Genomic DNA, 15595 nt, shown 5'->3' on the forward strand with positions numbered 1-15595 from the left:
AAGTGAAGGGATAAACTGTGGTACATCCATACCGTGGAATACTAATCAACAATAGGAAAGAACAAACTACTGATAACGTACATGAATAAATCTCAAAAGCACTATGCTGAGTGAAAGAAATCAGAAATAAAGGGCTACAAACTACATACAAACATGTAACTTATTTATATGATATTCTGGAAAAGGCAAAACTAAAGGGACAAAAATCAGATCAGTGGTTTCAGGGGTTGTGTATGAGAAAAGGGATTGGCTACACAGAGGCACAAGAATATAAGTCTGGCAAAACTATAGCAAAAGGGCAAATCTGACTGCATGTATGTAGGGAACAGAAAACCAAAAATGTTCAAAGCATTTCTAGAATAGGACAAAAAAATTAACGAAAACATTAAGAATACAAGTGGAAAGACTTTTAAATTAGTGTTTCTATAGCACAGGAAAAATTCTCCAAATTTTAATAAACAGAAATACATGCTATTTTGCAGCAACCTGAGAGGACTACAGGACCAAGCTCAAGAAGGTCCAAGTTTGTAGGATCAGGTTAAAAATAGGTGGAAACATCATTAGTAAACCGCATTTGAGGGGTTTCCAAGGTTAGGCATTTACTTGGGTTTTATAAAATGGAAAAAAAAAAAAAAAAGCCATGAAAGAGTCTAAGCCTTAGGCAACTAAAGATTATTTTTGTGGTTTTTTTTCCTTAAAGTTTTTAATATAATTTTTAGAGCAATTTTAGGTTCACAGAATAATTGAATGGAAAGTACAGACTGTTTTGTAAATGAATAATTACCTCTAAAATGAGATTAAGGTTTGTAGTGAGAGCCTGAACACGGTGGAAACCAGCAATCAGGGAAATAGGCAAGAAACCTTGTTTATCCATCTTTCTTCTAAGAAAGAAGTCCCGTTCTAAATTTTCTATACTGAAGTAATACTCACTGAAAAAAAGAAACAAACAGAAATAAACATAAGTTTAATTCATTCATTCAACAGAAATAAAAATATCTATGACTTATATATCAACAGCTTTAAAATTATTTTATTAATAACATACAGATTTAATACAACTTAGATATGGGGTAAATACAAGAAAGAGCAAAACCCTATTGAATTTAAAATTTCTTATCCATGAGTAGAAAGAACTTTAGACTATTGATTCCCTTCCAAAAACCTAACATTAACTTCTACTTAGATCAGCTTTACCTAAGTATAAAGAATTAACCAGCATTTTACTTTAAAATAGCTCAATAACTGATTTTTTTCAATAACTGATTTTTTTTAAAATGAGTCAATGAAGTGAAAATTTTCATTAAAAGTTACTTTAACTTGCTTCATTTAAACACTACATGACTAAAAACAGGTCTACAGATTGCCTTCCAACTTATTCCCCATCACTAAGAACATTATATTTGGAAGTATACTCTGTCAAGTTTACAGGGTAGATTAGTTTTTGTTTTGTTTTCTAAATTGACAGGGTACTGACATTGTTTAATATATTTCTGAATCCTAGTAATCAGCACAATGCTGAGTAAAAATTTAATCAATACATGAGCACAGGTGTACACACACACACAATTATATATTTGCAAGATCTCCCTCTTTCTTTGTTGGAGAGAACCATAAAAGACATTAAGAGTGAACAGAATATATAGCTATACAAGGAACATCTATGATACTATGAGGTATCTGGGGGTAAAAATACAGGAAAAACTTAAATACCTTAATCTTCTCTAGGAAAGTATAGTGAGAAATGTAAATGGATAAACTGTATAATCAATAACTACAAGTTCCAAGATACAAAGATAATATGGATATATTTAATAATGACATTTGAGAAACACATTTAAAATTACAGCCTCCAGGGAGCCTGGGTGGCTCAGTTGGTTAAGCGACTGCCTTCGGCTCAGGTTATGATCCTGGAGTACCAGGATCGAGTCCCGCATCGGGCTCCCTGCTCAGCAGGGAGTCTGGTTCTCCCTCTGACCCTCCCCCTTCTCATGTGCTCTCTCTCTCTCATTCTCTCTCTCAAATAAATAAAATCTTTTAAAAACTAAATAAATAAATAAAATAAAATTACAGCCTCCATATCGGAAAATAAGAAAAGAATTCTAGAGAGACCAAAAGGACAAATGGGAGGAAATGTACAAAAGAATACAAAAGAAATACATAACATCAATGATAATATGGCCTACAGATTAATAATCCTATGTTTCCAAATCAGAGAGAATTTGCAAAGATCGGTGGCAAATTATGAGAAAGCACACCAAATAATATACTTTGGTGTTAACACTGGGTGACTAAAGATACCCCTGAAATATTCAGGTCAAATTCTAACTTTGAAGAAATAATCACCCATAAATGAGAAATGGCTTTGAGCTACTTTTCACTGGGAGGAAAGATCTTATTTTAGAAATGTAAATACTCAAATTGTTTCTTTATACTCAGATATTTATCCAACTATCAAAGTGCAAAGCTCCCTTAGAGATCTCTGAAATATTACCGACATCTCAGTAACACCAGTAAATCATATACTCATCTTAAACACTGAAGAAAAAAATCTTAAGTCTTAAAGAAATAAACATTCTGATTTTGTTATACCTCAAAAAGCCCTTTTCACAGTGCCTGGCATGTGGTGGGCACATAATACATGTGTTCTAATTTTTGTTACATGTCAAAAGTCCTTTTCACAGTGCCTGACGTGGTAGGCACAAAATACAAACACTTAAATTCTAAATTTTCACAAATTAAGACATTTGATTTAGTCACACGTTAAAACTGTTCTTAGACAAAAACTTCTGAATCATTAATAAGATGACTTTTTATTCTAGTACTTTGTGAAAACCTTAGTATCTGAATAAATTCATAAATCACCCTATTACCTATAGTATGTATTTTTTTAAACTTCTAGTGGGTTACAAAACTACTCATCTCTAAATCTAAATGCCAGATTCAGAAGCTAGAAATAATCAAGATCTTAAATTTTTAATATTCTGACACCAAAATGACAAATTATTAATATATTTTTCAGTTAAAATAATTTAAAAAATTCAATCATCCATAATAATGTAGTTAAGCTTCTTACTTTAAAATACATTTAGCACAGTTTTCCACAAATGCAAGAAAGTTTTTCAGTAACTTCTCAAAGAGAAAAATGTAAATCCTAATCAATGAGCCTATCTTAAGAAACCTCAAAGAAAACCAAGTCAAAAGTATGACTCCTCAAAGCATGACTCCACTAATCAAAGAACGATTAACATTAAGAGTCATTCTAAACCTGGTGCTCTACCACCTGCCAAAAATCCTACTGCTAAAACAGTAACAACAAAAAAAGGAGTCATGCCCAGTGCTGTGTCTGACATTTTGTTCAGTGTCCTAGGGGACATTATCATGTCCTACCTTAGAAGCTCTGGATTCTACACTGCATGATCAGAAATTTTGTCAACACTGATGTAGCTCTGCTCCTCCCTCACTTGTATGAGCACATTGGAGGCCGATTATCCTGACATGGAGTTGCATATCCACTGTCAGGTCTCAGAAGGGACCTGGCAGCAAGAGTTACAAAAAAGACAGAAATAGTGGTTTGAAGTTGATAGCCACATGCCAGGCACTTTCTGCCCATAAAAAGGCCCTTTTCTTCAGTGTTTGCGTCAACTGTAACAGAAGAAGCAAGAACAAAATAAACAAGTTGCTTCGTATTGTATGTAAGCCAATCAAATCCACCATGAAGGCATCCCAGGAAGATGCCTGGATGATGCTGATGAAGAAATTATTTTCTAGTAACAGAGTAAATTTTCTTTCATAAATAAAGGAAGAGGTTTTTAAGATGCTTATACCCTTTCAAAAATAGCCTTTTTCCTGCACTTTGTAAGAATAAAAAAATAATCAAATTTCAGCAAACTGGTTATGCAAATCACTTGGGGACATTTTTCTCACTACCATATAAACACATTATATAAATATGCAAAACATCCTATAATACTAATATGTACAAGGGTTATTTTTTTCTTAAAGACAATAAAATATTCTAACTTCAACTTCAGTATTCAGAAGGCAACTATTATGAGAACTAGAGTAAAAAGTCTGAACTAAAAAAGATGAGGTAGTTCCCCTTCAATATGTGTCACAAAGAAAGAGAACTTAAAAGTTAAAAAATAAACTTAGAATTCTGAAATCGTTTGCTTTAAGAAAGTAAAAAAATATCTATCACAATGTTTTGCCATTTATGTTCATTTGCAAATTTCAATATAAAAATTTATTTGCAAATAAGAAGCCAGGCTTTGTTCAACTTCATATATATACATAGCAGTTTCATATTCTTTTATTTAATCACTCGTATTATACCCGATAATATTTTTTAATACCCCTTAAGCAGAGAAATACCTGAACAGTAGACAAAGCAGGAGTCTTATATAACACATGAACCAAATATAAGTTTTTTAAAAATATTTCATGTTTTACTAATATTTTCTAGAAAAAAAAATAACACAAAATACTTAAAATTTTCCAATTTTACTAATAAACAGCTTAGAAAATGTGTTATAGGGCGCCTGGGTGGCTCAGTTGGTTAAGCGACTGCCTTTGGCTCAGGTCATGATCCTGGAGTCCCAGGATCGAGTCCCACATGGGGCTCCCTGCTCAGCAGGGAGTCTGCTTCTCCCTCTGACCCTCCCCCCTCTCATGTGCTTGCTCTCTCTCATTCTCTCTCTCTCAAATAAATAAATAAAATCTTTAAAAAAATAAAAATAAAAAAATAAAAGAAAATGTGTTATAATGTATTCACTATCAAGGATGTTAAAATTTGATGTTACTATCCCATCTATGTCTAACTTACATTTGTCGTTTAATATACTCTTTAAGCAATGCTTCTTCCACAGGATACACCTGCACACCTGTACCATCATCATAGTAATACATCATACTGGTATTAAGTTCTGTTTGAAATGGCTGATCAGTCCTTTCACCATGTTCTCGATAGCCATACGAATAATCGAAGTTCACTTGATGTAAGAAAAAGAAAAGTGATTACACATTAAAAAGAGAGAGAGAGAAATAGTCACCATAAAGAAAAATCCAAAGTGAAGTATTTCAAGGGATAACAAATATAAAACCATCTTTATTATCAGACCAAAAAAAAAATTACTTAAAACATTATATAGGATAGTGGAGAAAAGAGGGCTTACATACTTTTTTCAAACTCATCTAATTTAACAAAATAAAAATACATGTCCTACATCGAGGATTTCCTCTGCCTCGTCCTCTTCCCCGTCCTCGGCCTCTTCCTCGACCTCTAAAGGAACCTCGGATATTACCACCCTCACTTCTCACACTGGAAACTTCATCTTGATCGTCTCTCTTTTCTCTATCACGCCTCCAACCTGTTAAAAACAAAAATATTTTTACACATTCCAATTTGCAATGGTGAATAATGTGATTATTTTTATGAAAACATGGTAACTAACCCTCCCCACCTTGTACCTAGCTGTTAGTAACCAGGCATTCTTCAGATAGATAGAAATTTAAAAGATCTCATAGGAATCTGTCAAAATGTCCCTGGCATAAAAGAGGGCCCATAAAAGTATTGACATATAAAGAAGACATTCTAATAAGCAAAATAATATACTAAAAAGATAAAGAGATCCTTTGTTGAGATGGTACTGTTGAAGATTCAAGAAGTTCCAAGATGACTGAGTTTGCATTATATAAAACTTAAAAAAAACCCTTTTCACAAAATGTTTAAGGAGAGGTTGTCTCAATTTAAGTAAAAGACATTCCTTTTAAAGAAAAAAAGAGGGGCGCCTGGGTGGCTCAGTCATTAGGCGTCTGCCTTCGGCTCGGGTCCTGATCCCAGGGTCCTGGGATCGAGCCCCACATCAGGCTCCCTGCTCGGCGGGAAGCCTGCTTCTCCCTCTCCCACTCCCCCTGCTTGTGTTCCTGCTCTTGCTCTCTCTCTCTCTCTGTCAAATAAATAAAAATAAAATCTTTAAAGAAAAAAGGAAATGAAAACACAAAACAAACTAGAAGAGGGGCACGTGGGTGGCTCAGTGGACTAAGGGTGTGCCTTCAGCTCAGGTCATGATCTTGGGGTCCTGGGATGCAGTGCACCCCGCCCCCGGCGTTGGGCTCCTTGCTCAGCAGAGAGTCGGCCTCTCCTCCTCCTCCTGCTCATGATTTCTCTTCTCTATTTCTCTCTCAAATAAATAAAATCTTAAAACAAAACAAACTAGAAGATATCTGCAGTACGATACAGGAATTATACCCAGAATACATATAGAATTCATTAGTGCACATACACTGTACACACACAGCAACTCAATGGGAAAAATGGCTAAAAGATAGGTAAGCAAACAAGAAATACAAATGGACCATAAATACATAAAGTGGCATTCAGCCTCATTGGTCATGAGAAATGCAAATTAAGACAGATTATTTGATCTACCCCAGGCTGACAAAATTTTAAGGTCTTATAATTTGAAACACTGACCAAGACAGAAAAAAGTAGAACACTATATACCATTATTGAGAGCAAAGCCAGGCACATCCACTTTGAAAAACAATTTGGAATAATCAAATAAATTCGAAGGTACATATATATAGATCCTAGAGACCAAGGTTTTTTCAACCGTGGCATTACTGACATTTGAGCCAGATAGCTCTCTAAGTATAGGGGGCTGGAGGATGTTTACCATCATCCATGACCTCTACCCACTAAATGCCAGTAGCAGGCACTCACCCCCCACTCCCCTAAAACAGTATTATCTCCAGACAAAGCCAAATGCCCCCATAGGGATAGGGGAATATCACTTCCATTGAGAATCACTGCCCTAGATGCTGCAATTCCTCCTTAATGAGTATCTTAATAGAGTCTTTTTCAACACATCTGTCTCAACCCACAGTAAGCCTTACTGTATGTTACACCCTAGAACATACAAAATTTTTTTTTGTAATTTCAAAACAACTGTTGGGCACCTGGGTGGCTCAGTCAGTTGGGTGTCGGCCTTCAGCTCAGATCATGATCTCTGGGTCCTGGGATGGAGCCCTGCATCAGGCGTCCTGCTCAGCAGGAAGTCTGCTTCTCTCTCTCTCTGCCCCCGCCCACCGCTTGTTCTCTCAAATAAATAAATAAAATCTTTAAAAAAAAAAAACCCCCACAATTGTGATGAAAAATATATTTTGAGTGAAGCACTCTAGAATCTACCAATTTTTGAAAAACCTGATCATGACCCAGTACACCAATTTCATAATGCACTCATGGGCTGCAGTCTAAAGAAATTATCCCAAAAAACCTCTTGTACATGTTTACTGGAAAACATGCATAAAAATGTACATGGTAGCACTTTAATATGAAAAAACTAAAACAATCCAAAGGTCTATCAACAACAAATTCTATCAAATAGTGAAATACCCTTTGGCAAGGAAAAGGACTCACAGCAATACAACCAACATGCATGAATCTAAGAAAATGAGACTAAATGAAAAAAATTAGTGCCAAAGAGTATGTTAATGGAGTCATACTGAATGTCAACTGCATGTAAAAAATACTCAAAAAACTTACATTCAGGCCTTTTTTTCTGAGAAGAGAAGCAATGGGTTGAAATTGCAGGGGGCACACAGGGAAGTTCAAAGGTAAAGGCAATATGCATTTCTAAACTTGGTGCTGAGTTCCCAGTGTTGATTATTATTGTTGTTCTTTAAAACCTTCATGTTTTCTTATATGCCCAATACTTCGTAAGAAAAAAAATTAATTATGGATATATATTATTTTTTTAACATTAAAGTGATATATTTGAGAAATGATACAAAGGCAAAAAATGTCCGTAGACAAGTTTCTTAATTTTCAAGTCATATTTTGTGGACAGCTGAGTAAATATAACTACATTTCAGATGGTATTAGGGAATTATTGTTGATTTTCCTGGATGCTATGTTTTTTTAGGACAGCAGTGCTGAAGCGTCATGACTGTCTGCAAGGTACTTTCAAATAATTCAATAGATAGGTGAGTTAAATATAGCAAAATTACTAAATCTAGGTGGTGGTTAGACAGGTATTCACTGTACAATTCTTTCAACTTTTTGTGTGTTTAAAGTTCTTCATAATGTAAGTGGAAACTTTTAAATGTAGTATTAGGTTTGTAAAATTTTCTTAAGCCCTCTCCACCCATTCACAGGACAACATGTATGCTTTGGAAATTATCACACTAGAAAAGTAATTGTCAGACTTAAGATTTCAGCAGAGACCTATAAAACCAAATGCTCACCTAATTGTTGCCACAAATCCTCCTACTGTCCTCTGCTTTCTGAAATGTGAGAAATCCTATTGAAATAATGTATCTGGGAAATGATCTTTAAGTAGTAACATTAAATGTGAATGTATTTTATACATGTATAATTTATATTTATAGCTCAGTAAAGTTGACTTTTTTAAAAAAGAGCCAGAGATGGGCGCCTGGGTGGCTCAGTTGGTTGGGCGACTGCCTTCGGCTCAGGTCATGATCCTGGAGTCCCTGGATCGAGTCCCGCATCGGGCTCCCTGCTCGGCGGGGAGTCTGCTTCTCCCTCTGACCCTCCCCCCTCTCATGTGCTTGCTCTCTCTCATTCTCTCTCTCTCAAATAAATAAATAAAATCTTTAAAAAAAATAAATAAAAATAAATAAATAAATAAATAAAATAAAAAATAAAAAAGAGCCAGAGGGGTGCCTGGGTGGCTGTCATTAAGCATCTGCCTTTGGCTCAGGTCCTGATCCCAGGATCCTGGGATCGAGCCCCGGGTTCCCTGCTCCGTGGTAAGCCTGCTTCTCCCTATCCCACTCCCCCTGCTGTGTCCCCTCTCTCGCTAGCTCTGTCCATCAAGTAAATAAATAAAACTTAAAAAAAAATAAATTAATTTAAAAAATAAATTAAAAAAAATAAAGAAAAGCCAGAAACCACCCATCAGAGGCTCCCACTAGCCAAATCTGGAACAATCTGAGCATCAAACTAAAAAATCATGGTAATGGATTATAATCCACCAAAGAAATAAGCTGTAAGTCCACACTGATAACAAGAGAAGTCATTCCTTATACTGGAGTGCCAGATTATAGTAATAACTGAATCAGGCAAGAATCATCAATGGAAACTAAAGCTCATGTGAAAAGTCTGATGAAAAACTGGGTGTTTCCAAAATTTCAAAGTCTCTCTCACAAATTACATATTAATTATAAAGGAGAAAAAGTATCTCTATAATAAAGAAACCTGGAGCACATCACCTTAATCAGCAATAATAAGATAAACCAAGATCATGTGCACTTCCATGCACTGAGAAGAAAACAATTTAAATTCTGCAGTATTCCTGCCAAAAATTCATAACCCAAATCTAATCATGAGGAAACACCAGAAAACCCAAAGTGAGATATCTACCACCTAACTACCATCTAAAGACAAAAGCAGAACTGTCCCAGATTAATGGAGACTAAACAGAACAGACAACTAAAAGCAATGTATGATTTCAGATTAGATCCTGGAAAGGAGGGAGGAAAAAAAAAACTGAAAAGGACACCACAGGGAAAATCTGCCTGTGGACAGTCACACCACATTACTGTTCTTATGATATATACTGTGAAGGTATTTAGTGTTAAAAGGGGCACAATGTCTGCAACTTATTCTCAAATCATTTATACTATAGTTATTAAAATTATGAACATTAACACTAAGTTCTTTAATGTCATTTTTCTCTTAGAATGTGACTTACTTCGTGTATCATTTCTCCTATTATTATGTGATGATTTATTTGTTTCGGGTTGACATCTTGAGCTGTTCCGGGATCCTGGTCTTTCTTGACTGTCTGGTCTTATATCATCTAAGTGGAGTGGTACCCACTTGTGCTTATTAGCTTGAAGAAAACCAAATAAAGTCATTTAATGACATTGCATAATTTTCATTAAAGCTTTGCAATTCTGAAAGGATGCTAAATTTTAATCAAATGGGAGATTTAGTTTGTCCTTAAAGGTTCTTATATAGAGGACTAAAATAATTTTCTTTTCACAGAACTCCTTGATAAACTTACCTGTGCAAATATTTCTAAAATTCATGTGAAAAGCCAGTTGATGGAATACCATTGGTATTCTTTTACTTTCAAGCAAAATGCTCACCCTTGTTTAATTCTGATGAATGAGCAATACATGTAATACACTACTCCTAATACTTGACTCCTTCACTTTAGAATGGGGTATATCTGACAAGACATTATAATGTACACACTGAAAAAGTCTGGCTGATGATTCAAAACACTTTTAGTTTCAAGTCACTGTCCAAAATATTAATTTATCCAGCATTACTAATAATGAAAGGTTTCTCAAAATTAGAGAATAAAATTTGTCTAACGGCATTTGATAAATCTCTTTATAGCTACTACACATGTTCCTAAGACAAGAGATACAAACAATTTAACTTCTCTTGTTGCCTAAATGATAGCATAATTGTTATACTATAGTAACATCCTAATCTGATTACTTAATTTGTGGAATCTATAGTTAAGGTTTCAAAATATTTAGTCTTCTACTCAATATATATATTTTTACTACAACAGCAAGACTCATGTGCAAAGGAAAAACTACCAAGGTAATTAAGGGAAAGGGAATTATCAATATGCAACTACAATACTGATTTCCTTTAAATCCTGCAAACTACTCACAGATGAGGAAGAGAATAATGAAAGAATCTTAAAAAAACTCTTTTAAATTCTGTACTATAAATTCTATCAGTGAGATTCTCTGGTATAAACAAGCCCTTTTAAAGATTTAAAAAAAAAAATGGGTGCTCTATGGAGAGTCAATTCATGACTCTTGTATGAATTTATCTATAAAAACCTGGATTTTAGTGTTGGCTGATCAGTTTTAATTGAAGCAATTAACACAGAAGACAAATTTTAAAGCAGGATGACAGACCTATCATCTGTATTAATTCTAGACAGTCAAAAAAGACTTACGTATCTAAGAAGCATGAAAAAGCTAAGTGACAAAAATGTTTAAGAAATGTGGGGTGCCTGGGTGGCTCAGTCGTGAAGCGTCTGCCTTCGGCTCAGGTCATGATCCCAGGGTCCTGGGATCGAGCCCCGCATCGGGCTCCCTGCTCCGTGGGAAGCCTGCTTCTCCCTCTCCCACTCCCCCTGCTTGTGTTCCCTCTCTCGCTGTCTCTCTGTCAAATAAATAAAATCTTTAAAAAAAAAAAAAAAATGTTTAAGAAATGGGTAAATTTTTTCCTAACAACCACATGGTTGTCCTGTTGCCAACCACTTTTGAGCAATTAGCCTTGGCTCATTGTATCAAGTGACCCTAATATGCTTACCCTGCAGCTAAGGATTAGATATTCATTTAAGAAAAAAATTTAAGGGCGCCTGGGTGGCTCAGTTGGTTAAGCGACTGCCTTCGGCTCAGGTCATGATCCTGGAGTCCCGGGATCGAGTCCCGCATCAGGCTCCCTGCTCAGCAGGGAGTCTGCTTCTCCCTCTGACCCTCCTCCCTCTCATGCTCTCTGTCTCTCATTCTCTCTCTCGCAAATAAATAAAATCTTAAAAAAAAAGAAAAAAATTTAAGTAAGTGCTCAATATACCGTAGATTGTTAGTTCCATTATTAAACAAGCTGGCTGGAAACTACACCTCATTATAAAATGTCCACTCCCATGCCACATCACTTCCATGAATTAAAGTGCTTTAATGGCTTCCCATGGCATTCAAAGTAAAATTCTAATTCCACATTACCAAAGCCCTGCACAACGTGGACCTTGCTTACCTTTCCCATAGCATCTCCTGTCACTTTTTCCAATGTTCACTTTGTCTCAGCTACTGACCTTCCAACAGTTTAAAGAACTTTTCTGCCTAAAGGCCCGAAGACACTTTTACCTAGGCTCAGAACACTGAATGAGTATATGCTTTCACAAAGCATTTAAATCATAATCTATCCCTAGACACATGAAAAGTTGTGGAAAAGGATACAAAGACAGTCTTTTCTTCAAGGGGTAATTTAATGAGGAAATGCTACTAAAAGGAAGTTGACCAAAACTATTCTCACTTTTTTCTTAGAAAAATATTTTCTCAGAACTCCCTGAAAGGGGCGCCTGGTTGGCTCAGTCGTTAAGCATCTGCCTTCAGTTCAGGTCATGATCCTGGGGTCCTTGGATCAAGCCCCACAACTAGCCCCACATTGGGCTCCCCTGCTCAGCGAGCCTGCTTCTCCCTCTCCCTCTGCCTGCTGCTCTCCCTGCTGTACTCTCTGTCAAATAAAATCTTAAAAAAAAAAAACCCTCCCTGAAAAACAGGGAGCAGTTCCAATGTAGACTTAAAAAATACTTATCACACAACTTTTCAAGAATATATATATATTTTTTTTTAAAGATTTTATTTATTTATTTGAGACAGAGAGAATGAGAGAGACAGAGAGCACATGAGAGGGGGGGAGGGTCAGAGGGAGAAGCAGACTCCCTGCCGAGCAGGGAGCCCGATGCGGGACTCGATCCCGGGACTCCAGGATCATGACCTGAGCCGAAGGCAGTCGCTTAACCAACTGAGCCACCCAGGCGCCCCCAAGAATATATCTTAAAAAATATATATATATCTATGCCTATCTCTGTAAGTGCAACTTCATTACAGACTTACATAGAGTACATGTCAAATGCAAAAAAGGAAAGCCAAATAGTTCAAGAATGTTACAAAAGCACATCAGTTACCACTGCAGACGGTATCTGGAAGAAATCCAAATACCCACTGGTGACTACTAGGAATCAACTGATTAAACATAATTCGTTACTATAACTTTCTTCAAAAAATTAAAATCAAAATGAAAATACAGTTAAATTAACCTCTCTTTCATTAATTACTTAACTGAGCCTCATCCTCAGTGGTATTTTCACCAGGACCATCTAACCAAGACATGAAAACAACTTAAACAACACTGATAGATAAATGGATAAAGAAAATATGATGTATAAATATGCAATGGAATACTATTCAGTCATGAGAAAGAAGGAAATCTTCCCATTTGCAACAACATGGATGGACTTTGCAGGCACTATGCTAAGTGAAATAAGTCAGAAAGATAATTACAGTATGATGTTCATTACATATGAAATCTAAAAAGGCTGAATTCACAGTAACCGAGAACAGATTGGTGGTTGCCAGGTGTGGAAGAAATGAGTGAAGGTGGTCAAAAGGTACAAACTTCCAGTTGTAAGACAAATAAGTTCTGGAGATGTAATATACAGCATGGTGACTACAGTTATCAATACTGTACTATATATTTCAAAGTTGCTGAGACTAGATCTTAAAAGTTCTCATAAGAAAAAAAACTGTGACTGGGAGGTAGTAGATATTAACTAAAATTGTGGAAATCACTTCACAATATATACATATATCAAACCACTGTGTTGTGTACCTTAAACTACACAATGTTCTGTATCAATTATATCTCAATAAAACTGCTGGAAAAAATGAAGTTATAGATGAACTAACCTCTCTTTCGTTGATTACTTGACTGAGTCTCATCCTCACTGGCATTTTCACCAGGACCATCTAATTTTGTTTCCCGGCTTTCTTTGCTCTCACTGTTAATTCTCTTTTCAACCTTGTCTTCTCTTTCTTTTCTATTTTGTGGCTTCTTATTTCCTTGGCTGATGACACTCTGGCACTGCAAAAAGTTTTTCTGAATGAAATAATTTCCATGAACATTTTCACTAACATATCCAAAAATTTGTGGTTAGTCAACCTTTTCTAAATACTGCAAAACAAATGACAACTTTTACCAGAAATAAAAATCAACTTTTTGAAAGATACTGTTAGAAGTCAAGCCATAGACTAGGAGAAAATATTTGCTACGTATCTGATAAAGCACTTGTATCCAAAATATATAATGATCGGGACACCTGGGTGGCTCAGTCCGTGAGGCGTCTGCCTTTGGCTCAGGTCGTGACCCTGGGGTCCTGGGATCAGAGTCCTGCATCGCGGTCCTGGCTCAGCGGGGAGCCCGCTTCTCCCTCTGACCCTTGCCCTGCTAGTGCTCTCTCTCAAATAAATAAAATGTTATATATATATATATATATACACACACACACACGTGTATATGTATATGTGTATATATATATGTAAAATGATCTCTGAAAAGCAGTAGTAAGAAAACAACTCAATTTTTTTTAAAAATGGGCTACTATTGAACAGACACTTCAACAAAAAGATATACTGATAGCAAATGTAAGTGGAAAGGTGCTGGCATCATTAGAGAAATGCAAATTAAAACTACAATGTGATGCCACCAAACACCTAACAGAATTAGATTAAAAGACTGACTACATTGAATATTAGTGAGGATGTGACACAACTAGAATTTTTATACACTGTTGGTGGGAATGAAGTTTGGTAGTTTCTGAAAAAGCTAAACCAATAGCTACCACACAATCCAGCTATTCTATTCCAGGTATTTACCCAAGAAAAATGACATAATACATCCATGCAAAACTTTGTACACAAATGTTTACATAGCAGCTTTATTTTTAACAGCCAAACACTGGAATCAATACAAATGTCCATCCATAGATGAACAAGCAACATTTCACTCATAAAATGAAATACTACTCAGCAATAAGAAGGTATTAACTACTAATACACATTAATGACATAAATAAATCTCAAAATAATTAAGCTAAGTGAAAGCCAGGGGAAAAAAAAAAGTCATATTGTAGGACTCCACTTATATAAAATTATAAGAAATGCAAATTAATTATAAGTGACACAAAGCATATCAGTGGTTGCCTGGGTTGATGGGGGGATTACAACAAGAAGAATTACAAAGGAGTGTGAAGAAGCTTTTGACGTAATGGTTAGGTCCATTATCTGATTTTGGTGATGGTTTCACAGGTATATATAGGTCAAAACTTAGCAAACTGTATACTTCACACGCAGTTTTTTGTTATTTACTCACTAATTAAGCTGTTTAGATATGTTATCTACAACTACAAACCAATAGTGTACAAATTACAAATAGCGAAGTGTAGTATCAAATGAAAACATGTAACCAGATAACCATATATGCTACCACTTCTCTAAAAAGCCCCCTGATGTCTGGGGTGCATGGGTGTTTCAGCAGGGGGTCTGTTTCTCCCTCTCCCTCTGCCCCTTCCCCTGCTCCTTCAATTTCTCTCAAATAAATAAAACCTTTAAATAAATAAATAAAAAGCCTCGACAGAGTATCTCAGAACCATCTTTTAGTTTCTTTCATAGTTTAAATTAAAAACCAGGCGCCTGGGTGGCTCAGTCCATGAAGCGTCTGCCTTCGGCTCAGGTCATGATCTCGGGACCCTGGGATCAAGCCCCGCATCGGGCTCCCTGCTCAGTGGGGAGTCTCCTTCTCCCTTTGCCTTCCTCCTCCCACCCTGCCTGTGCCCCCCCACCTCTCTCAAATAAATAAAATCTTTAAAAAAAATTTATTAAAAATCCATTCATTGTGGCTAAAATTAACAAGTCAGGAAATGACAGATGTTGGCGGGGATGCAGAGAAAGGGGAACCCTCCTACACTGTTGGTAGGAATGCAAGCTGGTGCAGCCACTCTGGAAAACAGTATGGAGGTTCCTCAAAAAGTTGAAAATA

The 15595-nt window shown here is 35.9% G+C and overlaps 1 protein-coding gene across 11 annotated transcripts in view; it reads right to left on the reverse strand.

Moving 5' to 3' along the window:
* LARP1B (La ribonucleoprotein 1B) overlaps positions 1–15595 on the reverse strand; it is a 128901-nt gene that overhangs the window by 98555 nt on the left and 14751 nt on the right. For 9 of the 11 annotated variants that reach the window (XM_031028619.2, XM_031028608.2, XM_031028612.2 and 6 more), the window contains exons 4-8: positions 13468–13642; positions 9714–9854; positions 5223–5366; positions 4823–4988; positions 785–929 (exon numbers count right to left, since the gene is read on the reverse strand). In XM_031028619.2, the coding sequence (XP_030884479.1) occupies positions 785–929; positions 4823–4988; positions 5223–5366; positions 9714–9854; positions 13468–13642 (771 nt within the window). Of the gene's footprint in view, positions 1–784; positions 930–3387; positions 3638–4822; positions 4989–5222; positions 5367–9713; positions 9855–13467; positions 13643–15595 lie in introns of those variants that run through there. The other 2 variants (XM_031028627.2, XM_081811907.1) reach the window with 2 other exon arrangements.

The sequence above is a fragment of the Leptonychotes weddellii genome, chromosome 2 (genome assembly GCF_054177405.1).
Source record: "Leptonychotes weddellii isolate Sample4059 chromosome 2, ASM5417740v2, whole genome shotgun sequence".
In the NCBI taxonomy this organism is placed as follows: Eukaryota; Metazoa; Chordata; class Mammalia; order Carnivora; family Phocidae; genus Leptonychotes; species Leptonychotes weddellii.